At 43.1% G+C, this 26722-nt stretch overlaps 1 protein-coding gene across 1 annotated transcript in view; it reads left to right on the top strand.

Annotated features, from left to right (window-relative positions):
• Positions 1–25872, top strand: part of klhl30 (kelch-like family member 30) — a 28180-nt gene extending 2308 nt beyond the window's left edge. The window contains exons 2-8 of the mRNA XM_043701885.2: positions 253–1075; positions 8824–8986; positions 13806–13892; positions 14928–15083; positions 17200–17388; positions 18321–18466; positions 21661–25872. Of these exons, the coding sequence (XP_043557820.2) occupies positions 302–1075; positions 8824–8986; positions 13806–13892; positions 14928–15083; positions 17200–17388; positions 18321–18466; positions 21661–21909 (1764 nt within the window). The 5' untranslated portion in view covers positions 253–301 and the 3' untranslated portion in view covers positions 21910–25872. The remainder of the gene's footprint in view (positions 1–252; positions 1076–8823; positions 8987–13805; positions 13893–14927; positions 15084–17199; positions 17389–18320; positions 18467–21660) is intronic.
• The last annotated feature ends 850 nt before the right edge of the window (positions 25873–26722 follow it).

The following is a 26722-nucleotide window of genomic DNA, read 5'->3' on the forward strand; positions in this document are numbered from 1 at the left end:
CTATGGCGGAGACTGGGGCCTCCAAAAGTGGGGCAAGCCAATATAAGGGATATTGATAAGATAGGTGGCCAAAGATGTGCAGGTCAGGTGGATTGGCCACGGGAAACCTGGAGTTACGGGATAGGGTGGGATGCTCTTCGGAGGGTTGTTGTGAATGAGATGGGCCAAATAGTCCGCTTCTGCACTTTAGGGATTCTATGAGTCTATGAATATCCTTGGACTGTAACTGAAACATACATATCTCTGCCCCAGGATCACACCTTATCTGCAAACACCGTGTCCGTGGTCCAGTGGAGTGGGAATGGTGCGGAACGTGGATGACCTGGATTTCTGCCTGGCCTCGCACCCGCAGAGCGTGTTGGAGGGGCTGCGGGCGCTGCGCTCCAATCCCAAGCTCTCAGATGTCACCCTCCTGGTGGGCGGCCGAGAGTTCCCGTGCCACCGCAGCGTGCTGGCCCTCTGCAGCGTCTACTTCCATGCCATGTTCAGCGGGGAGTTTGTCGAGAGCATCTCAGCGAGAGTGGAGCTGAAGGAATTGGAGCCTGCTGCCGTAGAGAGCCTGATCGAATTCGCCTACACAGGCAAGTTGACCATCAACCAGCAGAACGTGGAATCCCTGACCCAGACCGCCAACCTGCTGCAGTTCAGCAGTGTCCAGAAAGTGTGCAGCCGCTATCTCCAGCACCAGATCGACCCTACCAACTGCCTGGGAATCTATGAGCTCGGTGAGCTGTATGGCTGTCCGGAGGTCATTGCCAAAGCCCGCTCCTTCCTCCTGGAAAACTTTGAGGCAGTGTCCCAAAGTGAGGAGTTCCTCCTGCTGGGCAGCGAGAGGCTGCTGGGCTACCTCGGTGCAGAGTTGCTACAGATCCAAGAGGAGCAGTCCCTGGTGCAGGCTCTCCTCCGCTGGATCCGACACGACGAGGCGCAGAGGAGTCGCCTGCTTCCCGAACTCTTCGAGCTGGTCCACCTGCCCCTGCTCTCCGTGGAATATCTGAGAGACCAGCTTCTGCCTGACAAGCTCATCCAGGAGTGCGAGCCCTGCAGGAGGCAGATAGAGGGCTTTCGCAGCAAGGTATGTGCCTCTCAGTGGTGGCTGGCTGTGATTCAACTGGGAAAACAGAAACAGCTCAGTGGGGAATGGTCAAAACATTGAATAATGGGCTATCCCAATATGTGGCTGGTTGCAAATCCATTTTCTGCCCTTCATAAATCTGAGCTCATCCAAAGTCCTGCCTGTTTGCTCATTCATACTAAGTGCCGTTAACCCCGTTATACAAAAAAACTATGTTCTAGTTGACCTGTTCAGTGATATTATTGCACTCTTCTGGAATAGGTGGGACTTAGAACCCAGTCCTCCTGGTCCAGAGGTACAGTACTATCACTACATTCATTGTTGTACATTGGCTCCCTGTTTGGCATCATTTCAATTTTTATAAATGTCACCTTTGATCCTGTATCCCTCCTTGGCCTGGTCTCTCCCTATCTCTGATAGATTCCTGAAGTTTTACAACCACCAGGGCATCCACGTATTTCCCATTCTGATCCCTTAAATTTGAAGATCCCCAATGCCCTCACTAACCCCTTCCCTCCCACCTTTGTCCTTTTTAATGCTCATTAGTCATCCGCCCTTTAATCTCCTCGTGTCACTTTGTATCAAATTTTGTTTATGTCATGTTCCCATTAAGAACCTTGGAATGTCTTCCTGTTTTTGCTGCATGAAGATAGGTTCTTGTTGGCTGGTTTGGGGTGACAAACTAAAATTTTATTGAAGAGTTCAAGTGTTCTTTTTATCAAATTGTAATGAATACCTAACAGTGAGCTATAGGCTGTGTCATCAAACTTACTCATCTGAATGGTTTATATGTGACTGGTGGATATTTGAGAATGAATTAAAGGGTAAAGTCTGGGTGGTTTATGTGTAAAGAATTGATACCTAATGTTTACTTAGAGGTCGGAATCTAATCAAGTTACTTTTACAATGATTCTCAGTCACTGGAGTTTTGTTCTGATAGGTTTTGGTGATCCCTAAATAATTCTTCCTGCAATTACATTTTATTTTGCTATATCTGGTTTTAGCAGATGAGTAACTTTTTAGATTGTTTTGGATAGATCGTGTCAGATGAGAGGGAGGAATGAACAGTTTGTGCTATTAAATTACAATAAATGTTGTGTAATGTGCTGGAAGTATCTTGAAATTATATACTTGTGCCTAGCACATGACTGGCCAGATATTTACTTGCAAAAATCATTAGACTAGCCTGCAGGGAATACAAATTCAGCCAGCAGCTAGAAGAGGCTTGCAATGACAGAACTGTGCTTCCATGTAAGTTAGAGTTTCATCCTCAATCCAATTTTGGATAGGCTATCAGAGGGCAAGAGATGAGAGATTGTGTGATTCTAGTCACAACAATCTCAAAATCTCCCCGCCCCCGTGGCCCTTCCCCAACTCCTGCTGGGACCACCTACCTGCTAGATGCAAATGACTGTGGAGGATGGCAGAGAGGGGTTGGAATATAGGTTACTGCCACATTTCTCACTTGTCTGACACTGGTTTCTTGTCCTCGGGACTATCAGGTGAACTGTGGCCTTATGGGAAGAGTTACACTCATGTCAACGGGATAGCGAGGGTGCCGTGACAGCCTGCTTCTCCTTTGATTGCTTGCCTTCATGAAGCCTCAGCCTTGGTTCCAGCCTCATCCATTAATCCTGGAAAAGCCTTTTGGAGCCTTTTTGTGGTCTTTTTGATGCTGCTTTTCATTTCTTCAAGTGGTAGAGTCCTACAATGGTCTAGAATCTGGGAACCTGGGTAAGGTCATGGCTGAATCAGGGACATGGCAGAAATAGGAAGGACCAACGCTGATTGTCAGACAGAAGTCCCACTTATCAGAATCTAATGAAATTAGATTCATCTCTGTTCATCTAACCCCTCCAATATATCTTTCTATTCCTTCCTTCCTCATAAAGTCATATTGTCACACAGCACAGAAACAGACCCTTCCATCCAACCAGTCCATGTCAGATGTAATCCCAAACTAAACAGTCCTATCTGCCTGCTCCTGGCCCATATCCCTCCAAACCTTTCCTTTTCATGTTTCTGTCCGAATGTCTTTTAAACATTGTAATTGTACCCCCATCCACCACTTCCTCAGGAAGTTCATTCCACACACGAACCACCATCTATGTAAAAAAGCTGCCTCTTATGTCTTTGTTAAATTTCCCTCCTCTCACCTTCAAAATGTGCCCCCTTGTCTTGAATACCCCATCCTAGGGAAAAGACAACTACCACTAACTCTATCTATACCTCTTATTATTTTGTAAACTTCTATCAGATCGCCTCTCAACCTCTTATGTTCTAATGAAAAAAGTCCCGGCCTATCCAGCATTTCTTTATAACACTGGGCAACTTCATGGTAAACCTCTTCTGAACCCTCTCCAGCTCGAAAATATCCTATAGTTGGACGAGCAGAACCGGACACAGTATTCCAGAAGAGACCTCATTAATGCTCTATATAACCTCAACATGTCTTCCCAACTCCTATACATAAAGGATGTGCTTATAAAAGTTTCCTTGAATGCGCCTATTGAATGTATGTCAGTCACTCCAGTCATAGTGAGTACCACATTCTAACCATTCTCTTGTTCACAGAATTCCATGTTCTATCTTATATTGATGGTACTTAGGTCAGGTCTTGCCTTCTCTACTTGTACTTTATCAAATCCTTTCATCATCATGAAGACTTTTATCAGGGCACCCCCTCACAGTTTTTGTTTCAATGGAAAAAAGCTGTATTCTCTACAATTCTGCTTGAGTGATAGAATCTCTTCACACTAGTATTCTCTTTGGAAATTTTATTTACATCTTCCTGGGTACCTCTATAATCACTTTATTTTATGGAGAGCAGAATTGTTCAGAGTATTTCAAGTTCGATCTGACCCATATTCTTTACAACTTTAACATAAGCTCCCTTTCTATTTTTCTAGAAATTATTCCCAGTGGTTTGTTTGCTCTTTTACAAGTCTTCTAAATCTGTGTTGTGACTTGTAATAATGAGTTTACCTACATCTCCAGGTCCCTTCATCCGTCTGGCACATTGAGACACCAATGTCCTCATTCATCCTACCACTACCTTACACTTAGCTATATTGAAGTCATTGCCAAGGAAGTCCATTTCTCAATTACATGTTTATTAATGTCCTTCTGTGTTTATGATGAGCACATATTTTCTAACATTAATCATTGGACATCAATGGAAGCATCAACCCTGGGTGACATTTTATTCCTGGCTCCCTGTCCTAAAGATACTAGCTACAGATTATACTGTCATGATTCTTTTCCACAACCCACTAGTGGTGAAGGTATTACTATTGCTAATCTGTTGTGAAAGTCAAAGTTTTCTCACTGATGTTTCTATAATCATTTGCACATTTGCCATGTGCTTTCAATCTGAAGCTCATTTTACCTTCTTCCAATTTTAAATAGAAGTTAAGCAGAAAGGTAATGTGCCGTTGGGAAACTGTCTAACTAAGTTACTGAGGTTAATCAGGAGAATCCCTGAGGGAATACCTGCTACCTGACTCTCGGGGAGTTTTGGTCAGTATATTAGAAACTGACTTGCAACTGCTCTGCTGGAATTCCCTTGTGTAACTCCCACCCCCTCTGCAGTATCTTTGTTAGATTGTCTTTAGAGGCCCTGCACTGTGTGAAGCCCTCCTGTCCTTTCTACTCTATTTAAAGTGCTCCTTAACACCCGCCTCTGTGACCACATTTTTTCATGGTCACATATTGCCCTCTCTGGCTCTGTGTTTTAATATATTTCTGTGAAACATCTTGTTTTTTTTTTTAAATAGTGCCATATAAATGCATATTATTGTTGTTCTGAAGAGGACTAAGAGATCAAGTATCTGGAACATAGGATCATCATGCAAGCATTGTGAAGCACATAACCGTTTCGACCTGAAATTGAGAGAATATGGTCCTCAAGTTAAAGGAAGAGAAAATTGATTACACTAAGACATAGCCTGATGGAATAAACGTTCCAGAATAACTTGATAATTACCAATTTGAAAAGCAAACAATGCGTGAGAAATCTTGTTAGTTGTGTCCAAGTAGACAGTGGAGCTTTCGGAGATTGTAGGGGATAGAAATGTCCTTAGTTGTGAATAAAATTAAATATCAGAAGAGTCTAGGGTAGAAACAAGTCTAAAAAACAATTTGATTGAGTATTATAAATAAAGAGCCAGGAATCTCTTGGAAATGATCCCTGCCTTCCAGTAAAAGTATAACAGTGTCCCACGTTTGGTGAAGTCATGGTGGAAATGTGGGAGCAACTGAAAGGATTTTACTCAGGGAAGTGTATTTGTGAGCATCAAGACCATGGTATTTTTGGAGAACAAGGATGGGAGGAGGAGAGATTGCATGTGGGAGAGAGATCCTGGACCGGAGAGGTCAGACACTAACGACAGTATCTCTATTATTTTCAACGCTCCCATCTCCCATACAGTCAGATTAGAAGTGGAATTGTTAGTATGCAAAAAAACTGCATTTGGAACTGTCTTAATTATGGCATCTAGGAGAAAATGGGTCTAATGGGAGAAGCAGGGAGGAGTGTGGATTTAGGATGGAGGGGTGGTGCAGGAAGTTAACCCTGACAGTAGATTTTCAAGACCAGTGATCTTGTTTTACTTGATCCACAAACAGTGCCTTGGAAATAATGTACCTGCTGAATTTGACTGTTTGAGACACTCAGTTGCTGGGTTGCCTGCACACCCTGGAAACTCTATACCGAAGACATTAACTTGAAAGTATCAGTGAAAGGTCTGGATTCAAGTGTCAAATATCATATACAGATTCACTCTCCAAGACAAATAGTGGAACGTCCCAATATCTGACAGAATTAAAATGGAAACAGACACACTCATTGCCTTTGAGATTAGATTTTATGATTTTAATTTGACCTTTCCTTCCCTGCCCTCCACAACTATTTCCAATTCTCTGTTAAAACTCTCCTCCCCCCATAGTGTTAGGACAGACTTAGTAAAGCTGACCTCTGATAGAGAGATGTGAAAAATGAAAAGAAAGTTATCTATTTACTTCATCACTGACAGTGTCTGGGTAATATGAAGTAGCAATTGAAATTCTAATAAATTAATAGGTTCTGTAAAGACATTTGTGGATTGTACATCTTCAGAGACTGTGCTAAAGCTTTCGTGTACTACAGTCTCACATGAAACTCAATATAACACACATCAGTCTCAGATGCCAAAATATTTATCGCCACCTGAGAAGGAATTAGAATATTGCTGCCTGAGCCAAATTCCCTCAAAAGCCTCCATTACATGATTGAGCTTATAAGAAGCAACTTCACATTGATTGCATAATCTATTATTTTGGTTGAACTCTAAGCTAGCCAGTCACCAATTAAGTGCAAGTGTTTTGTGTGATATAGTTGCATTTGAAAACCTCACAGTGTCAATGAATGAATATTTATGTTGGAGAATAGCTCTGTAGATGTCAGTGGTTCTTTGAGAACTCATTCCAAGGAGGCAGGGAAACAACTATAACATGAGAGTGTAAAAAAAAGGTTTGATCCTGTTTTCTCTTGAAGATGTATACTTTCATCATCAGTCACATTACATTATTGTGAATACAGGTTTGGCACCTTCGAAAGGACCATCCTATTATGTGTTTACAAGGTACGGTCCCTGTAGACTGCCCTATAGTTGGCCTCAAAGTACACTGTTCGCCTAAGATGTATTCAATTTGTATTACCAACTGATAGTCAGCTTAAATGGTGTTACTCTTTGTCTTCGACGGTTGTGAGTTCAAGTCACACACCAGGTCTTGAGTTTGTCAGTAGGCTAATGACTCATTGGAGATATCGTCTTTTGGATGAGCTGCCAAATTAAGGCTCAGATGGATGTAAATAGGGAGGCAATTGCCTAGTGTTATTATTACTAGGTCATTAATCCAGAGGCCTAGGTAATGTTCTGGGGACCTGGGTTCGAATCCTGTATTTACAGATAGTAGAATTAGAGTTCAATAAAAATCTGGAGCTAAAAGTCTAATAATGATCATAAAACAGTTGTTGATTGTTAGAAACAAAATACATGGCTCACCAATGTCCTTTAGGGAAGGAAACTGCCATCCTTACCTGGTCTGGCTTCGCACATGGCTCCAGACCCACAGCAATGTGGCTCACTGTTTACTGCCCTCTGGGCAATTAGGAATGGGCAATAAATATTAAAGAAAAGACCCGTGGTTCTATTTCAGGAACATGAGGGAGCTATGCTAGAGTCAACATTCCACGTGCAGCAAATACAGATTTACTGGTTATTTGTCATATTGTCATATAACACAGATTGTACTCTTGAATGATGATCTGTGCAAGTCCTTCTTACCCTTCCATATAGAAGTTGTACAGAAATTGGAGAGGACGTGGCAATCAAAGTTGAAACAAAAAAACCCTCTTTCAAAGATGACTTCACTGATGTACTTTGATATTTAAAAAGTTTCATTTGTTTCATTAATCTTTTGTGTGGGTGTGAGCCAGTAATTATTTTTTATTCTTTCATGAGGTGCAAGTGTTGCTGGCAAGGCCTGTATTTTTAACCAGCCCGAATCCTGAATAACTGAGTGGCTTGCTCGGCCTTGTCAGAGGGCAGTTTATATTGTTGTGGTATGGAGTTACAGTGTAAATTAAACCTTGGTAAGAATGGCACGTTTCCCTCCCATTAAAGAACCAGATGGGTTTTTACAACAATCAATGATAACCTCATGGTCACCATTACTAAGACTAAGTTAAATTCTACAAGCTGCAATGATGGAATTTTAATTCATATCCCTATGAAGAATGCCAAGAGTATTAGTTAGGGCTAATAGTTTGCTAGTCCAGTAACATTACTCACTAGGCCACCATCTACTCTTGAATATCCCTAATTGCCATTGAGAAGGTAGTGCCAAGTCACCTTTTCGAACTGCTGCAGTCTAAGTGGACTAAGCCCTTGGTACTCCATAACAGACCTGTCTGTTGTGCATCTCCGTGGTGATCAGCATGAGAGAGATTGTACCACAATTTTCAAATATACACAGATTTGATGATTAGTTGAGTTTTCATGTAACCAGTGGTTTGAATTTGTGGGATCAGGTAGGCTAGACTTGGGATTTCTGAGTAACTGTTCAGCAAGATATTAGGAAACTATCTTCTTTAACTAGAAATGTTCAGGAAATCTCTTGAAGAATAGTTAGCTTTTCAGAAATACCAGAAGACATGTTTTGTGAATCTTGAAAATTCAAGAATTTTGGATTCATTTGAATTAAAAGTCAATTATTTTTTTAAAAAAGGTGCATTCACAAAGTTGAATTTTTTATTACTGCATCCTGCAACAAAAAAATACATTCCAATACCTCCACTGTCTCTCTGCATGATCTATACTGTATCTATACTATTAAATCATTCTTGGCTTCTTTATTTATTGAATACATTTCAATTTTTAAAATTTGATATAAAGTTTCATGTAATCCACTTTGTGAGATTTTGGAAGAGTGGAGTAACATCTTATGAAAGTAGCAGATAGTTTTGCAACTGCATTGATGCTAACCTGAGTGTACTGTTCATGTGCCTGGGTACATTCCTCGAAGCTTGTTTCTCGATGTAAGGATAAACAATGTTGCAGAGCTCAGTAACTGGGGTTCAGCCATTAGAGTAATTCAAAATATGACAACAAAAAAAAACACCTAGAAGTAAAAAAGACCATCAAACTTTGAGTGAGCACAATTGTCTTTGTTTATAATCCCTGGCTTTTCTTGTGTTCTGCTGTTAGACTGAAAAAGAGGGATCTGCTTGGCAAAGACATGACCCTGGCCTCAAAAAGCTGCAGGAGGTCCTGGTGGTGGTTGGAGGACGGGCAATGGATGATTTTGATGATGAAGATGAAGATAACCAGATGCTGTCACAAAATTGTGCTTTTTACAACATCAGGATGAGTGAGTTACACTTTGAGCTTGAATTGTGTGGTGTATGCTAGGCAATGGGCTTCTGTAGTGCGGTGTGTTTGTGACTGTGACTGCTTTAGTCTGTTAGATATAGGAATTATGGTGAATGATGCTGGATTCAAATAATGGGACCAGTTAATGTATTGTGTGCTTGGCGTTGGGACTAAGTTGTGTTTTAGACACTGGGATGTCACTTTTTATGATGCAATATTTTAGATATTGATGAGGGCGTTGTTTTCCAGCTATTCATAGAATCTCACAGAAGCATATAAAATCCTGATAGGACTGGACAGGCTAGAGGTGGGACAAATGTTCCTGATGTTGGGGAAGTCAAGAACTGGGGATCACAGTCTGAGAATAAGGGGTAAGGCATTCAGGACTGAGATGAGGAAGAACGTCTTTATTCAGAGAGTTGTGGACCTGTGGAATTCTCTTCCACAGGAAGCTGTTGGGGCCAGTTCATTAAATACATTCAGTAAGGTGTTCCACAAGGTTTCTCATGGTAAACTGGTCAGCAAGAGTAGATCACATGGAATATAGGGGGAATTAGCCATTTGGATTCAGAAATCATGGGGAAAGTCAAGAAATAACTGACTTTTAATTCAAAGCCTTCTACCTGGCTTGAAGATAGAAAACAGAGAGTGTTGGTAGAGGGTTGATTGTCAGACTGGAGGCCTGTGCCAAAAGGATTGGTGCTGGGTTCACTGATGTTCATCATTTATATAAATGACTTGGATGTGAACAAAGGAGGAAGGGTTAGTAGGTTTGTAGATGACACCAAAATTGGAGGTGTAGTGGACAGCGAAGAAGGTTACCTCAGAATGGAACGGGATCTTGATCAGATAGGCCAATGGGCCGAGAAGTGGCTGATGGAGATTTATTTGGATAAATGTGAGGCGCTGTATTTTGGAAAGGCAAGTCAGAGCAGGACTTATACACTTAATGATATAGTCCTGGGTAGTGTTGCTGAACAAAGAGACCTTGGAGTGCAGGTTCATCGTTCCTTGAAAGTGGAGTCTTGGTAGGTAGGACAGTAAAGAAAGCATTTGGTAGGCTTGCCTTTACTTGTTAGAGCACTGAGCATAGGAGTTGGGAGGTCATGTTGCGGCTGGATAGGATATTGGTTAGGCCACTTTTGGAATACTGTGTTCAATTCTGGTCTCCCTGCTATAGGAAGGGTGTTGTGAAACTTGAAAGAGTTCAGAAAACATTTACAAGGATGTTGCCAGTTTGGCAGGTTTAAGCTATGGAGCTGATTAGGCTGGGGCTATTTTCCCTGGAGTGTCAGAGGCTGAAGTGTGACCCTTATAGAAGTTCATAAAATGATGAGGGACTTGCAGCTACCGGTGGGGTGAAATAAACTACCATTCTTCAAGCTTGACTGAAGAGAAAAAAAACAGCTCCTTCCCTTTCATGGATCCAATGGCTTCTCCTTCAAACCCTCTTACCCTAAGCAACAGTGTAAAAACAAATCAAAATGAGTTCTGGTAACTTGCTTTTAAAAGTTCAGCAACTTCTTCCATTGTCTTTGGTTTAAAACAGTGCTTTATCCGTTTTAGTCCACAATTCAAAATAAAACGAAAGATGCATGGTCTTGACATTATTTTCTATTGAAGGACAAATTCAATTTCACTTTGGAAAGTTACTACTAAATCTGCTTCCATCGTTCTTTCAGTAAAATGCATTCCAGATAAACAACTCACCGTGTAAAAAGATTGCTCCTCACTAGAAGCCCAAACCAGGTATCAGGTTTTAAGTGAAATGTCAACTGATGGTTGTGTCAGCTTGCTAAATGTAGAAGTGTTTCCTTATAACTAAGAAGTGGCTCATCAAACCTTGTTATTCACAGGCAAACCTCGAATATGTCGAACAGTAAATCTGAGCTCCTGACTCAGAGAAATTCTTTGAAACAGTTTTGAGAAACCCATTGAGGGAACACTTCCAAAAGTGTCCCAAGACAAGACAGCAGGGCATTAGGATTCCAAACAAGTAACCAGGAAATAGTGCTCATGTTTCAGGTTGCAGCTTTTCTGGGCAGTTAGGAAAGGAACCTGTGATCTGACTAAGAGGAAAGCACTCAAGGATCTGAGTCTTCAAATTCCCAACTGCCCAGAGCTGCTCATTGTGCCACCTCTTCCATTCAATTTTCAAACAGTTTCTCAACTGCTCCAGGAGATATAATGTAGAATTTTTTTTAAAACGGCCAAATGATTGTTCATTGATACCACTCTGATGGAAGGAATGTGCTGATAATTAATCACCACCAGTCCGTAAACTATACCATTATCGTAAATGCTTTGATTTAATCACCAAATGGTCAAATTGGTTTCCTTTTAATAATGTTATCCAGAATTAGTCATTCACCACGTTTCTTTAACAAACTCAAAATTAACTTATTTATGAAAAACAAAAATATATTCTTTACAGAAGTAGACAAACTGGTTGACAGCACTGAAGAAAGCACCCTATCTGGATGCAGTATGGTATGGTTTAGCAATTGCTCTTCCCAAGACTGAAATAAACTACAGAGAGTTGTGAACAGAGCCTAGTTCATCACTCAAACCAGCCATGCATCCATTGACTTCATCTATATTTCCCTTGCATTGGGAAAGCAACAAACATAATCAAAAACGCCTTCCACGCCAATTATATTCTCTTCCACTCTGCTTCTGGGCAGAAGATATAAAAGTTTGTATACATATATGATCAGATTCAGAGAAGTGTTTTCTGGGAAAGGCTAATACAACAAGGGAATACACAATAAATAAGATATTGAAACGCTAGAGCAGCTGGAGATACTTAGGAGTGTATGTGCACAGATTACTGAACATAGCTGGACAATGTAGACCAAGTGATCAAGCAAACCTACGGGGTACGTAACTACATTGCCTAAGGCACAGATCACAGGATTTTAGACTTAGATATAGATTTAGGTTTTATGGTCAGGTGTACTCAAGTCTAGGGGTACAGGAGTCAGTGAAAAATGTACAATGTCGCTATTCCTGGCACCATCTTAAGCACAAAGGTACCAAGGTACAAAATCTTAAGGGCTGAAAATGTGTTGCTGGAAAAGCACAGCAGGTCAGGCAGCATCCAAGGAACAAGAGAATCGATGTTTCAGGCATAAGCCCTTCTTCAGGAACCTGAAGAACCTGAAGAAGGGCTTATGCCTGAAACGTCGATTCTCCTGCTCCTTGGCTGCTGCCTGACCTGCTGCGCTTTTCCAGCAACACATTTTCAGCTCCAGCATCTGCAGTCCTCACTTTCTCCACAAAATCTTAAGGAACAAAAATAGAAGGTAAAAGGAATAAGTTAAAAAGGTCATCACTACAATTCTTTTTAGTATAAAGTAGAAAAAGACATAAAGCTAGAAGTTAAACATTATAGTCCTTTCCTCAGCCACAGGCCTGCAGTCCCTCCACACTGGGTTATCCCCATAAGGGCACGGTCTCACCCCGCTGGGCATACTCTCACCTGCACTGGGCATGATCTCACCTGGACTGGGCATGGTCTCACCTGCACTGGGCAGGCTCTCACACACGCTGGGCATGGTCTCACCCGCACTGGGCATGCTCTTACCAGCATTGGGTATGCTCTCCCCCGCATTGGACACACTCTCCCCCTTGCTGGGTACATTCTCACCCGCAGTGGGCACACTCTCACCTGGACTGGGCACAATCTCACCTGCAGTGGGCATCGTCTCACCCAGACCTGGCACACTCTCACCTGGACTTGGCACACTCTCATCTGGGCTGGGCACACTCTCATCCACAGTGAGCATCGTCTCACCCATGCTGGGCAAAGTCCTACCTGGGCTTGCCAGGCACTACACTGCCGACTGCCAGTTTGCTGGGAGGTTAAGCTGGAATGATATAAACACCAGGCTAGCCCATAACTGTGAAACCATTTGCAGCTACCGTACTATAGGAAGGATATGATTCCATGAGAGAGAGTACAGAAGAAATTCATGAGGATGTTGCCTGGACTAGATTAGATTCTCTACAGTGTGGAAACAGGCCCTTCGGCCCAACAAGTCCACACCACCCCTCCAAAGAGAAACCCACCCAAACCCATTCCCCTACCCCATATTTACCCCTGACTAACACACCTAACACTGAGGGCAATTTAGCATGGCCAATTCACCTGATCTGCACATCTTTGGACTGTGGGAGGAAACCAGAGCACCCAGAGGAAACCACAGGGAGAATGTGCAAACTCCACACAGACAGGCGGGAATCGAACCCAGGACCCTGGTGCTGTGAGGCAGCAGTGCTAACCACTGAGCCACCGTGCCGCCCCACTAGAGACCCTCAGTTATGATAAAAGACTGGAATAGGTGAGAGTTGCTTTCTTTGGAAGAGAGAGGGTTCAGCGGAGACCTAATTAAGTGTAAAACATTGTGAGGGCTCTCTGTGATAGGACAACCTTCTTCCTCTTGATTGAGGAATTCATAACCAAGGGCCTTAGATATAGTGACAGAGGTTGAGGTGGGATTTGAGGCAGAACCTTTTAACCCAGCAGGTAGAAAGGATCTGGAACTCTGCCTGAACAGATGCTAGAGGCAGATGCTTTCATACCATCAAAAATAAAGTACTTGGATAAGGACTTGAAGTGCCATAACCTAAAAAGCTATAGGACAAGAGCTGAAAAGTGGAATCAGGTCAGATTGCTGTTCGTACATAAAAAAAACCAAACTGCTTCTTTCCGTGCTCTGGTCTGATTAACGTGCAGGGATGTGAGTGAAGAATCTCCTGCAGCCTCCTGGTTGTGAGGATGGTGATGCTGATAACCCGGTACCTTGTGCCCACAGAGCGCTGGTCTGTCCTTCCTGACTTCCCGGATCACTACAAATGGGGATTCTCCGTCACAGCCTTGAACAATGACATCTACGTTACTGGTGAGATATCTGTCTAAAGAAATGCTCGGGGAAACTTGGGAAAGAAAGAAATAATTTGCACTTGTATATCACCACTTACATCCACAGGATGCCCCGCATTGTTTCACAGCAAATAAGTTACCTTTAAGTGAGGCCACTGCAGCAGCCAGTTAATGCCAGATGGACCCACAAACATCAATTGGATGAATAATTAATAATTTATTTTTTGGTGATATCAGTTAAAAGGTGCTTTGGATATTGGTGGTACTTCTGAGTGAACAAATAGCACCATACAAACCTGAAAGGAACACATCCCAGCGTGATGTCAGAATGCTAAGAAACATTTACAGATTTCAAGAGGGGAGTTTGTAACATCAAATGGTGGGAGGGTACTCCAGTAGGAAAAATGGCCCAGTATTCACTGAGTTGGAAATACGGTTGTGATTACCCTTTGGATTTCTGGGCAAACTCTCAGGAAATGAAACGTGGCCCTGACCCTAATATTAAATCTGAGCTTTACCATGATAGGAATATTTGATCTGTTCTGTGGAGCATCCACTTACTGTAAAGGATTGGTTTGTTGCTTTATCTGCTGTCTTATGAGATAGAAGGAGCTGGATGTTCAATTCTGAGAATATTGGATAAGTAATTCTTGCCAATGTAGGCAGATCAGGGCATGAACTGGGGATCTCAGGGAGACAAAGTGCAAGAGTCTCTGGGTGACTGGAAGCTGTGAAGTATGAATCATTTAAAAGGGAAAGATTTGGGCCCATACACACAGCCTGATATGGGTCCTGTGTTATCCTATCAGTAAACAGAACTGAGCAGGATGTGGAAACAGTGGGAATCTCAGATAGGTTAATGGTTGGATCTTCCAATTGGCTTCTTGAAATTTGTGATGGGATCATCATCGTTAGGTTATCAATCTCTGTCTTAGGTACCTTCTCTCCCAGGGAATATATGGAATACTGTCAATAAAAGGCTAATGTTTTTAAAAAACATTGTTGAAATGTTTGTCACAATTACTTGGTAAATATTCAGCTATTGTCTTTCCAGGAGGTTCCAGAGGCAGCAAGACTGACACATGGTCAACAACCCAAGCTTGGAAATTTCATTCCAAAGAAGGCAGCTGGAAACCCATTGCTCCAATGTTGAAGTCCAGAACCAACCACGCCACAGCAGCTTTAAATGGAGAACTCTATGCTGTTGGAGGTAGCAGGCCAGCGATTGCATCTAGTGTAACGTTATGGGATAAAGTGAACACTCAAATGAAACATTGCGAACACAGTGTTTTATTTCATATTGATGTACTCATTAGGGCATCCCAGAACATAAATAAATTTCCAAGTCTATTTCTTCTGGTAGTGAAATGCTGATGTACAAGTTCAGAAAGGCATAGGAAATAGCAGCAGGAGGAGGTCATTCAGACCATTGAGCCATTCAGTAAGAGCATGGCTGATCTGGTTATGGCCTTAACTCCACTTTCCCTTCCATTGCCCCCCCCCCATCTCATGTTTACCCTTGGCTGTCTTGACTCCCTGTCTAGCTCAGCCTTGAATGTGACATTGAATAGTCAGTGACCCAGCCTCTGCTGGTTGCTGGAGAAGAAAATTCCAAGCACTAATGTCCTTCTGAAAGAAGGAATTCCTCCTCACCTCCAAGTTAAGTGGGAGACTCCTTATTTTAAAACTGTTCTAGATTTCCCTCAAATGCGAAATGGTCAAGTGATAGTATCCCCTTCAGAAATCCTTTACAACCTTGAGCCTAGGTTGGCCACTCAAGCTTTTTCCGCTACCTATAATAACTCAAACTGACAGAATTGAAGAAATATTTTTGACTTTCTAGGGGTTGTGTAACTGTGAGAGGTTAGGCATGATCAAGCTCCATGTTCACAAACAGTTGGAAGTACTCTGCACTATGTGGGAGTAGTTCAGTGTACATTGTAAAAAGTGGTTCTGGGAAACAAGAGGAAGAATAAGGCAGAAGGTGAGGATGGTTGATCATTTCCCAGTTGATAGAAAGAGGGCGACAGAGGACAGACACCAGAGAACACTTCAGGATTCTGGGTGTTGTTATGGACCAGCCAAACCCCCTCGATGGGGGCATTGTTTGATGGCTTTTGCGGGCGGACAGGGAGGCGGTGTTAGACAGGGTCGGGGGCGGGCGGTGTTGGATGGGATTGGGGGTTAGGTGGGGGCAGACGTGGGGGGGCACGGTTTTGGACAGGGTTGGGGGCGGACGGTGTCTGCCAGGGTTGGGGGTCATTGTTGGATGGGGTTGAGGGTGGTGGTGTTGGACGGGGTTGGGAGTCAGGTGGGGGCAGTGTTGGATGGGGTTGGGGGGTGGGCAGGAGGGCGGTGTTGGATGAGGTTGGAGGGGGTGGGTGGGTGTTGTTGGATGGGACTGGGGGCGGGCAGGGGGGAAGTATTGAATGGGGTCGGGGGTGGGCAGGAGGGCAGTATTGGACGGGGTTGGGGGCGGGCATGGGGCAGTATTGGACAGGATTGGGGCGGGCATGGGGCAGTATTGGACGGGGTTGGGGCGGGCAGGGGGCGGTATTGGACTGGGTTGGGGGTGGGCATAGGGCGGTATTGAATGGGGTTGGGGCAGGCAAGGGGCGGTATTGGTTGGGGTTGGGGCGGGCAGGGGGCTGGTATTGGATGGGGTTGGGGGCGGGTAGGGGTCGGTATTGGATGGGGTTGGGGTGGGCATGGGGGTGGTATTGGATGGGGTTGTGGGTGGGCAGGGGGTGGTATTGGACGGGGTTGGGGGGCAGGGGATGGTGATGGACAGGATTGGGGAACGGTTGGTGGGCGTTGTTGGTTGGGGTTGGGGGCGGGCGTGGGGGACCAGTGTTGGATGGGGTGGGGGGTTGCGGGGTGGTGTTTGATGGGGTTGGGGGGCAGTGTTGGACGGGATTGGTGTATGGTTGGGGGGCCAGTGTTGGAGGGGCAGTGTTGGACAAGGTTGGTGGGGGGGCGAGTGGGGGTCAATGTTGAACACAATTGGCAGGGTGAGTGGGGGTATGATGTTGGATGGGATTGGGGGGGGCGGGTGGGGGGGGGATGATGTTGGACGGGATTGGGGGGTAGATGGGGGTGTTGGGGGGAGAGGGGGCTACTGCCTCATCTCCTGAATGGGGAGCGGACTTACCAGAAAGCTCTGAGCCCCAGAGGAGAGACATTGAATCAATTAACCGAATAATCAATTATTCGCACGAAATAGTGCCCACCCATCTCGTTCAGATAATCCAGGTTCCTCTGTAAATACCATAGGTGGAATCAGGGCATGAATCCTGTTGTAACGTCTGGTACTTTCTGAATTGCAGGTACGACACTAGATGTGGTGGAAGTGGAACGATATGACCCGTACAATGATAGCTGGGCCCTGATTGACCCCATGGTGAAGTATGTCACTAACTTCACTGTCACAGGCTGCATGGGAAAACTCTATGTGATTGGTTCATGCGCAGCCAAGTACAATGTTCTCACCCTGCAGTGTTATAATCCTGTCACAGGTAGGTGCTATTCAAGACTCCGGAAAGAAAGGACAACTGTAAATGTGCAATGTTGATTTGATTGTTTTCAATTGATATTCCTTTAAATGACATGCAGCTCCTTGTAATCTTACATATCCTATCAGCATAGTAGTGTACTTCATCATTTCATTGCCTTTTCCCATTCCCATTCTATTCTCTTTGTTATTCCCTTCCTTGCTTTATTCCCCACTCTTCTTCTTGCTGTAGAACAGACCTTGGATGAGGAATCAATTGGAAGAAGTGATTAATATTGCCTTGTCTCTCTTAGAAACCAAGAAGCAGAGAGGCGGGGTCCATTCAGGAATCATCATTGCCCCACATTGTTCAAGTGTCTGATACACAACATGAAACACTGAAGATTGGGACAGTAAATCGCACACAAATATGCTGGGAAACAGGGATTTATTCTAAAGTTACGGTTTTCAATTTAGGGCAAAGTTTCATCAAGCATGTTAGGAATCTGTTGTCACACAACACACCCAAGACACCCACAATACTGATAGTGCAGCAACTCTGATCATAAAGCAAGCTGTAAAATTAGTTACAACTCAACCCTATTCTCTTGTTCAGAACCCAACATCAGATTGTCTGATAACAAAGGTGTGTTGCTATTCTGCTCCTATAAATTCCTCAGATGTATGTCTTTCAGTTGCTAAAATATTGAGTTATCACCTAAACTGACAGCAATAGTTTCAACTTCCTCAGAAATATCAGACGTTACCTTGGACACAGCAAACCATCAACACGGAGTAATTAATCTGAAACATCTCCATGTTGCCAAGAGAATCACAACTTGCTTCCCTTCCTTCCAAGAAAATGTTCTTTCTATCACAATATTTCAAACTTATACAGTTAAAGTGATCAGGATTTCTCTACAGATCCCCCTTCACATTTTTGCTTTGTCTCTGCAGATAACTGGAGTGTTGTTGCCTCTCCATTCATTCCCAAGTACCTCTCGGCTCCCCGGTGTGTCGCTGTAGATGCTATGGTTTATTTAATCGGAGACAACACGAAGAAAGTCTATGCATACGATTCCGAGGCCAACATGTGGCAGAAGGTAGGAATGGAGGGAGGAGCTGGGGCTGATGTTACTTTTAATTACCACACTGCACTGTCTCTTTCGCTTAGCGGTGACTCAATGTTAACTCGTAACATCAATCATAAGTGTTGATAACGCAGAGGAAGGTTTTCCCAGGTCTTTAAAACGATGAACCAATACAAACCCATGTTCTCTCCTCATGGCCATTCAGCGTCAGTAATTCACCAGCTCTTCCTTTGAAATGTAGGATTGTTTCTTGTGAATCACTCCACGTACTAAACATTTCCAAATTGAACAACTGACCTTGTGAAGAAACTCTTAATCTCTTTCAGTGATGATTGTAACTTGATTAGGGAGAAAGGTGGGATGAGATTTTATTGATCTTGCTGGAAATTCCAATCACCTAGAGGAAATTAAGATTAGATTAGATTACTTTAGATTACTTACAGTGTGGAAACAGGCCCTTCGGCCCAACAAGTCCACACCGACCCTCCGAAGAGCAACCCACCCAGACCCATTTCCCTACATTTACCCCTTCACCTAACACTACAGGCAATTTAGCATGGCCAGTTCACCTGACCTGCACATTTTTGGACTGTGGGAGGAAACCGGAGCACCTGGAGGAAACCCACATAGATGCGGGGAGAACGTGCAAACTCCACACCGACAGTTGCCTGAGGCGGGAATTGAACCCAGGTCTCTGGTGCTGTGAGGCAGCAGTGCTAACCACTGTGTCACCGCGCTGCCCATGTACTGTTTTTATTTATTCGTGGGACATGGGTGTCACTAGCTGGGCCAGCATTTATTGCCTGTCCCTAGTTGCCCTTGAGAAAGTGGTGGTGAGTCACCTTCTTGAACTGCCGCAGTCCATGTGCTATAGGTAGACCCAGAATGCCCTGAACGAGGCAATTCCAAGATTTTGATCCAGCAACAGTGAAGGAATGGCATTACGTTTCCAAGTTAGGATGATGAGTGATTTGGGGATGTAGTGTTCCAATGTATCTGCTGCCCTTGTCCTGCTATATGGAAGATTCTGTCTAAGGAGACTTGTTCGATGTCTGCAGTACATCTTGTAGATAGTACACACTGCTACTACTGAGCATCATTGTGAAGGACATGGATGTTTGTGGTGCCAATTAAGTGCTTGTCAAGCTTCTTGAGTTTTGCTGGAGCTGCAGCCATCCAGGCAAATGGGGAGTATCCCATCAGATTCCTGATCTGTGCCTTGTAGATGGTGGACAGGCTGTGGGGAGTCAGGAGGTGATTTACTCACCTCAAACCTGCTGTATGGACCACTGTATCAAAGATTTACCTGTCTTTTATGATTTACTCATGTAAGTATGAAGAAAGTAACTATTCCCCTGCCCATCTTACATAAATATCATCACCAGCCTATGGATGTTCACCTATTCCCACCTCACCACTCTGCACCTGCCACTCCCTTTATCCATAGCTCGCCATACACCCATCCCCAGTCCTGAAGAAGGGTTACATTTGAAATGTTGACTTCTCCATCTTCTGATGCTGCCTGGCTTGCTGTGTTCTTCCAGCCTCCTGCTTGTCTATCTATGGGCATTTTTGACAAAAGCCAAATGGTACCCACATGAGGGCAAACTGCTATGGAATATTGCAGCAAGATTCCATCACTGATGATGCACTCTAGCCATAAACATTTTACTGAACACATTGCTCCCTTATCGGTACCTTTTGCGTTTAGTGGCTCAGTCACAATAACATGTACATTTTTTTTCAAGCATCTTCAGTGTCCTAAAACATTCCGAAGTGTACAAGTGAGTGTAATCTGAAAGATCTTGGCACCAAACCACCAAAGATATTAGCATAAGAGAATATTCAAACAAGACACATTCCTCTCCATTTATCTTTCATGGGGTATGGGCACCATTGGCCCACCCCTAATCACCCTTTCAGTGAGTCATTTGCTCAGGTTGTTCTAACAGTTAGTCAAGGGCCAACTGTGTGGCTAAGCGTCTGGAGAGACTTGTAGGCCCATTAGGTAAGAAGGGCAAATTTCCTTCCTTAAAGGGCATTAGTGAACCAGGTATGTTTTTACGACATGTCGTGGTGATTTCATACCCCTGAGGCGAGCTTTTCAATTCCAGATTTTATCAGTTGAATTTAAATTCTACAGGCTGCTGTTGTTGTTGAATTTGAGCCTGTGTCCCCTGAGTATGAGCTTGGGCCTCTGTTCTAGTGACAGTACCGCTACACCACTATCCCCCCTGTAATGGAGAAATTGTTCCAAGCAACCACTGTGAGCTAAGAACCCTCACTGGAGATGTTTTTGATTAGTGCTGGCAGGTTCTTCACCAACGGCATGGATGTTTTTGCTGTGACATCTAATGTTAACCTGCTTCCTCCAAACTTTTACTGCAGCAGTTTGAACTTAACTTGCTTGCAAATTATTACAAGAGATTCACCTTGCCCCACTTGTACATTCAGCATTAAGCAATCCTTGCTACTATGCTCTTGATCTCCACTTTCAAAACAGGACCAAGTTTTATTTGTTGGTAAAAGGGTTTGCAATGGCCAAAACCATTTTCAGGACATGTTCTCCAATAAATCAAGAGCTGAGATTTGACAGTTGGCAAAGTTTCTTTTTATAATTTGCTTTTGGGATGAGTGCATCACCGAAACATCAACATTAATTGCCCTTGAGAGGTTGGTGGTCAGCTGCCTTCTTTAATCACTGCAGTCTATGTGGTGTAGGGCTGCTCACAGTGCTGTTCATGGGGGGCTCCCAGGATTTTAACCCAACAACAGTGAAGGAATGGGATTTAGTTGAAGTTAGGATGGCATGTGGCTAGGAAGGGATCTTGCAAGTGGTTGTGTTCCCACGTATCTCTTGGCCTGGATCCTTCTAAGTTGCATTTTCTTTGACAATGTACCAAAACGTAAGTGCTCCACAGCCAAAATATATACTCATGGGTCGTCTTTGTAATCTGATTGCATGAATAATGCTCTTTAATGATGGAGAATCACACCACTGCTGATAAGCTCGTGAAGTTGGTAAAATAATCCTGGTACACCATGATTCAACCTCATGGATGGATGTCAGGGATCTCATTCTTTGAACTGGCATCCCATCATTCATTTTACTGCAACTGATATCCCATGATTCATTGTACTGATGTCCCATAATCCAATGGGTTTGACATGTCATGATGTATAATTGTCCTGCTGTCCTCTTTCAGGTCCAGTTGCTCCATAAGCTCCATGAGAATGGCGGCATGGTGGTTGTTGCTGGTAAGATTTATGTTACTGGCGGTCACTGGAAGGGGATGGAAGGAGACTACAGTGTGGAATTAGAGGTGTACGATTGTGCCAAGGACATGTGGACTGTCGAGGGCTCCCTGCCGCGTCCCTGGCTTTATCACGGGTCTTGTTCCATTTTTGTTGACACATCAAGATGGACTGAAGTATTTCCGGACATCAACACCTAGAGAAACCCACTTGTAACTCTTCTTTGTCCATGCACCCAACTGAGGAGACTGCCTGCACAACACAGCACAGCTCACACAATGACCAGTTAGTGGAAAAAAGGGGAATATAACCCGCCGTCCAAAATGGGCTGCACTTGCTCTTTATTAGCAGCTTCACCTCCGATAGTCTGAGAGGTTTGTTTTCTAGAAAGCCTCCCCTGGAGGCCAGGTATTCAATGAAGCAAATGGACTGCGTTGCAGGATCAAGCTCAAAACTCAAAATGTCTGGCATCCAACATGATCAAGCTTATTCACAAGTTGTACTTATTGGATTGGGTGTCAGCATTCAGTTATGGCATGTGAAAGAAATCAATTATTCAATATAAGTGGTCCGTTGGCAACCCACAAACAATGATGTAATCTGACAATGGGCTCCAGACCAGGCTCTCGACATTTATTTTGAGCTGTCATTCAGTGACATCACACCTCTTCAGATCAGATTAGTGCAGATGACATCAAAAATACTCATTACCACAATCACCTTAACCTTGAAGAGTGAAGCTGAGCAAATAATTGGTAGCAATATTCTTTTTGATAATATGCACATTATGTTATTTTATCTGCAGTAATATAACCTTATCCGCTTAGTGCCAACACGTGAAACTGTAAGGACCCTCCCAGTCACTTTAACAGCTGTTCTAGTTCAAGGATCTACCTAGAAATGGAAATGACCTTCAAAGCCCATCATAAAATAATGGAAAACAAAACAGTGGGTGAACATTGCGTGGAGTGGTGAGCTTTGCCTCCAGTATAGTATCTTAATCTGATGTGGCCAGGTTTATATTATCCCTCATACCATATTGAGCAGGTATTGAAGGATCCAATAAATATAGATTATTACAGCTGGCTATTATATGCAAACTCTACATTCACAGATGTGGAAGTGCCAGTGTTAGACTGGGATGGAGAAAATCAGAAGTCACAGGACACCAGGTTATAGTCCAACAGATTTTTAAAAATCATAAGCTTCACCTGACGAAGGAGCAGTGCTCCGAAAGCTTGTGATTTCAAATAAAGTTGTTGGACTATAACCTGGTATTGTGTGACTTCCGACTATATTCACAGATGCCTCAGTGTCTAGATTAGTAATAAGTGATAGAAACAGCATGTTTCCATTAGCTATTATATAGAATTATTGAATTCACAGATGTACCTGAGCAACTATTAAGTTGAGCAACAAGCTTTTATTAATATGTCATGCTTTGTGATCTTAGTTAAGACTGAGTATGCAATCTTTATACTCTTAGATCACAAGTGATGATACCATGACCGTGTCTCTTAAAGGTATTCTGACATACTGACCATGAAATACAGCACAACATTAAGGGGGTACAACCCAACAGAGTAATGTCTTTCCAAGGGGAGAGTGAAATAGGGTCATTGAGTCATAAGCATACCCTTTGGTCCATACTGACCAGACATCCCAATCTGACCAAGTGCCATTTGTCAGCATTTGGCCCATATTCAATTCATATACTCATCCAGATGTCTTTTAAATGTTATAATTGTACCAACATCCTCCACTTACTCTGGCAGGTCGTTCCATAAACATACCACCTTCTGTATGAAAATATTGCCCCTTAAGTCCCTTTTAATTTTTTTCCCCCCTCACCTTAAACCTATACCCTCTAGTTTTGGACTCCCCTACCTTGGGAAAAAAGACCTTGGGTTTTCACCATACACATGTCTCTCATGATATTACAAACCTCAATAAGGTCAAAACTGCTTACCCACATTTAATTAAGGTTAAGATTAAAGAAAGAAAACTTTATTCTGGCCCTCAAAGCATTACTGTTCTCTCCATTTATGTTAGCAACATCAAGCTGTTACCCTTTATTTTAAATTGATCTTCATTTTTGTTGCCATCGTTACGAGATATTGACAAGTATCACCATCTCCTGGTCAAACTCGGAATCACACGAACTAAAAAAAAAGTCTCAATGTTTTGATAAGGCGCAACACTGTGGATACAATATTCAGCTCAACAATTGCAGACTGTTAGACATGGAATCACAGAATAGCTACAGAACAAAAAGAGATTGTTTGGCCTATTATGCCTGTGCTTGCTTTCTCCAAGACCAACTCACTGAGTGCTACTCTCCTGCCTTTCATACAGCTGTGCAGATGGTTCCTCTTCAGATTACAATCCAGTGGTCCCATATTGGACATAAACCATTGGAATGCTCTGCCCCAGAGGGCAGTGGAGGCCCACTCTCTGGATTCATTTAAGAAAGAGTTGGATAGAGCTCTCAAAGATAGTGGAATCAAGGGTTATGGAGATAAGGCATGAACCGGATACTGATTAGGAATGATCAGCCATGATTATATTGAATGGCGGTGCAGGCTCGAAGGGCTGAATGGCCTACTCCTGCACCTATTGTCTATTGTCTATTGATAATGATGTTGCTGCTCTCGCTACACCTGGCCCGTATTTGGTTTCTTTAGTTGTCCTTTTGCCATCTTCTTCTGCCTGGCAGCATCTTTTTTTCTCTAATTTAATCTCCCTGCTTTTCCACTTGTTGGGGAACTTCCTCTTTTATTCTTTCCTCCCCTTCATCCTTTCTCTGTATATTCTTAAAATCAGCTTGCTTTCTAACAGGAAGTTCTTAACCCGAAACATTAACTCAGTTTCTTTCTTCACTGATGCTGAGTGTCGCATATGGGTCTGACAGAGTTAATATTGAAGCACGCTGTAAGCATTACCCACACTGATGAAGTCATGTAGGTTCTGCCATCTGGTTGACCTCAAAGTCGGTAACTATGTCTACCATATCAATTTAACCTGTAACAAGTGGCTAAGATGCAATAATGTATCTCTTCAGGAAGTGGTTTCTCTCTATCATGCTAGATTATGCAGGCCTTTAGCTTCCTGCACCATAATGGTAGCAATAACCTTCAATACGACTAGCATCTGATATAGTGTGGAGAGACAGCTCTGCCCTCATAAAACTGAGTGTTTCCAACATTGTTTCTATTTCAAATTGCTAGCAATGAATGTACTTTGCGTTTAGATAATGGATCTAAAAATATTCCATTATTGGAATGGGGAAGATTAACTGGACGATATATGCACTTTTCCTGTTTTTCTTCCTGTATCTGTGATTGTAGTCGCTCTCCGTGTCCCAGATTTCCCTGATCTCTTTTTTTCCCCAATGCTTTTTCATCTTAATTCCCAAGCAATCAATCACCATTGATACCCATTGCCAGGGATCTTTCAGAACAATGAACACTAACCCCTGGTCAGGATATAAATCTCCTGTGAAGTGCAGCTCCATCTCAGGTACCTCAGGTTCACAGGTTTCAGGATAGGTCCGGTCATCCTTCACATAAGGCAAGCAACTGAAATGAAACCCCAACAGGACAGAAGCAACTTGAAGGAAATGTATTGATGCCCTGATACACTGAACAGCACCTCCTCAGCACAGAATAAAAGCAGATAATTTGAGGAATGAACGCAGGCCTGGTGACATTTGTGGAGAGAAAATGGCAAAGTAAACATTTCAGGTGGATGTCCTCCCAATCAAAACTGGGAAAAAGTCAGATTATAAATAAATATTGAGGTAGGAGGATAGAGAGTGGGCAAATGAATGGAAAGGACTTAGGCGGGAGAACAGAAATATGAAAAGATGAGGAGATGGTAATGGATAGAAATAAACAATGCATTCAGAGGAGGTGTAAATGGTTACGGATAATAGAAGGGCAGAGGGGAGTTTAGGAAATTTGACCAAGGGGACAAAACTAGATTGATCTGATCAAGGCATGGTTTTGAAGCATTGGTCTAGACAATTTGTTACAACTGGAAAGACTGACTTTACATAATATAAATTAAATGTAAGCAGATGTTTTAAGGTATGTGATTTTCTGCTCTTTTGTTTCAAACCTTGAGCTATGTAGAATTGAATAAATTAGTGAATCAAAATCTTGCTTAACTTTCTGCAGTAAGTAAGAATGTCTGTTGAATATATTGATGAAATCTCTGCAACATTGAAATGACTCCGTCATACTGGAATAGTTGGGGCCTCAGTTTCCTCCCTCACATGTCCCTCATCAGCCCTTGCCTTCATCCTTCTTCCTCAATTTTCACTTCGGAATCCTTCCAAGTGGCAGAATTGCAAAGAGCTCCCATACTCTTGTCATTTCACATGGGAAAAGAGATGGTTAATCTACTAGCGTGAGAGCCCAGAACCCATTTGAAGCTCAGTCGTTAAGGGTTTACAGAACCTCTGGCAGCTGTCCATCAGTTGAAGAATTTGGTTGCAAGTTAGTAAGGAGCATGTGGCAATCCTATTGCATGGTCCCTTTTGAATTGATGATTGATAGGAGATGCCTGTGCCTCTGACTGGATTGGGGCTGATTGCAGATGGTTGTCCAGCATGTCCTTTCCTGCCAAATTAAATTCCACAGAAAGTTTTTTTTCTCATGAGGATATTACTCTGTGAGTTTGTGACTCTAACTGTGGGACTTCTCATTCCTCAGACATGGAACATGCTCAATTCCAAGGTCAGAGGAAAGGAAATAAGTGGGTGGGAACAGATTGCGCCGGGTCTTTTCCACAACAGCACTGGTTGAGGACTTCTAGAACTATCCGCGGTACAGGGCTTGTGGATGCATTCAGGTAGGGGTTAATTCCTGGGCTTTCTACCACAGTTTTCTCAGTCAGGAAGGGCATCTGAAGACACCCAGTGTGAGGGCTTACACCAGGATCCACATGGATTCTAATGATTTCAAAGGCAAATTCAGTTCTGGAACTGTCAACCTTCTCAAGCTGGAGAAG

The sequence above is a fragment of the Chiloscyllium plagiosum genome, unplaced genomic scaffold, assembly GCF_037043375.1.
Source record: "Chiloscyllium plagiosum isolate Xiang-an unplaced genomic scaffold, Cpla_swu_hap1 HiC_scaffold_13, whole genome shotgun sequence".
In the NCBI taxonomy this organism is placed as follows: domain Eukaryota; kingdom Metazoa; phylum Chordata; class Chondrichthyes; order Orectolobiformes; family Hemiscylliidae; genus Chiloscyllium; species Chiloscyllium plagiosum.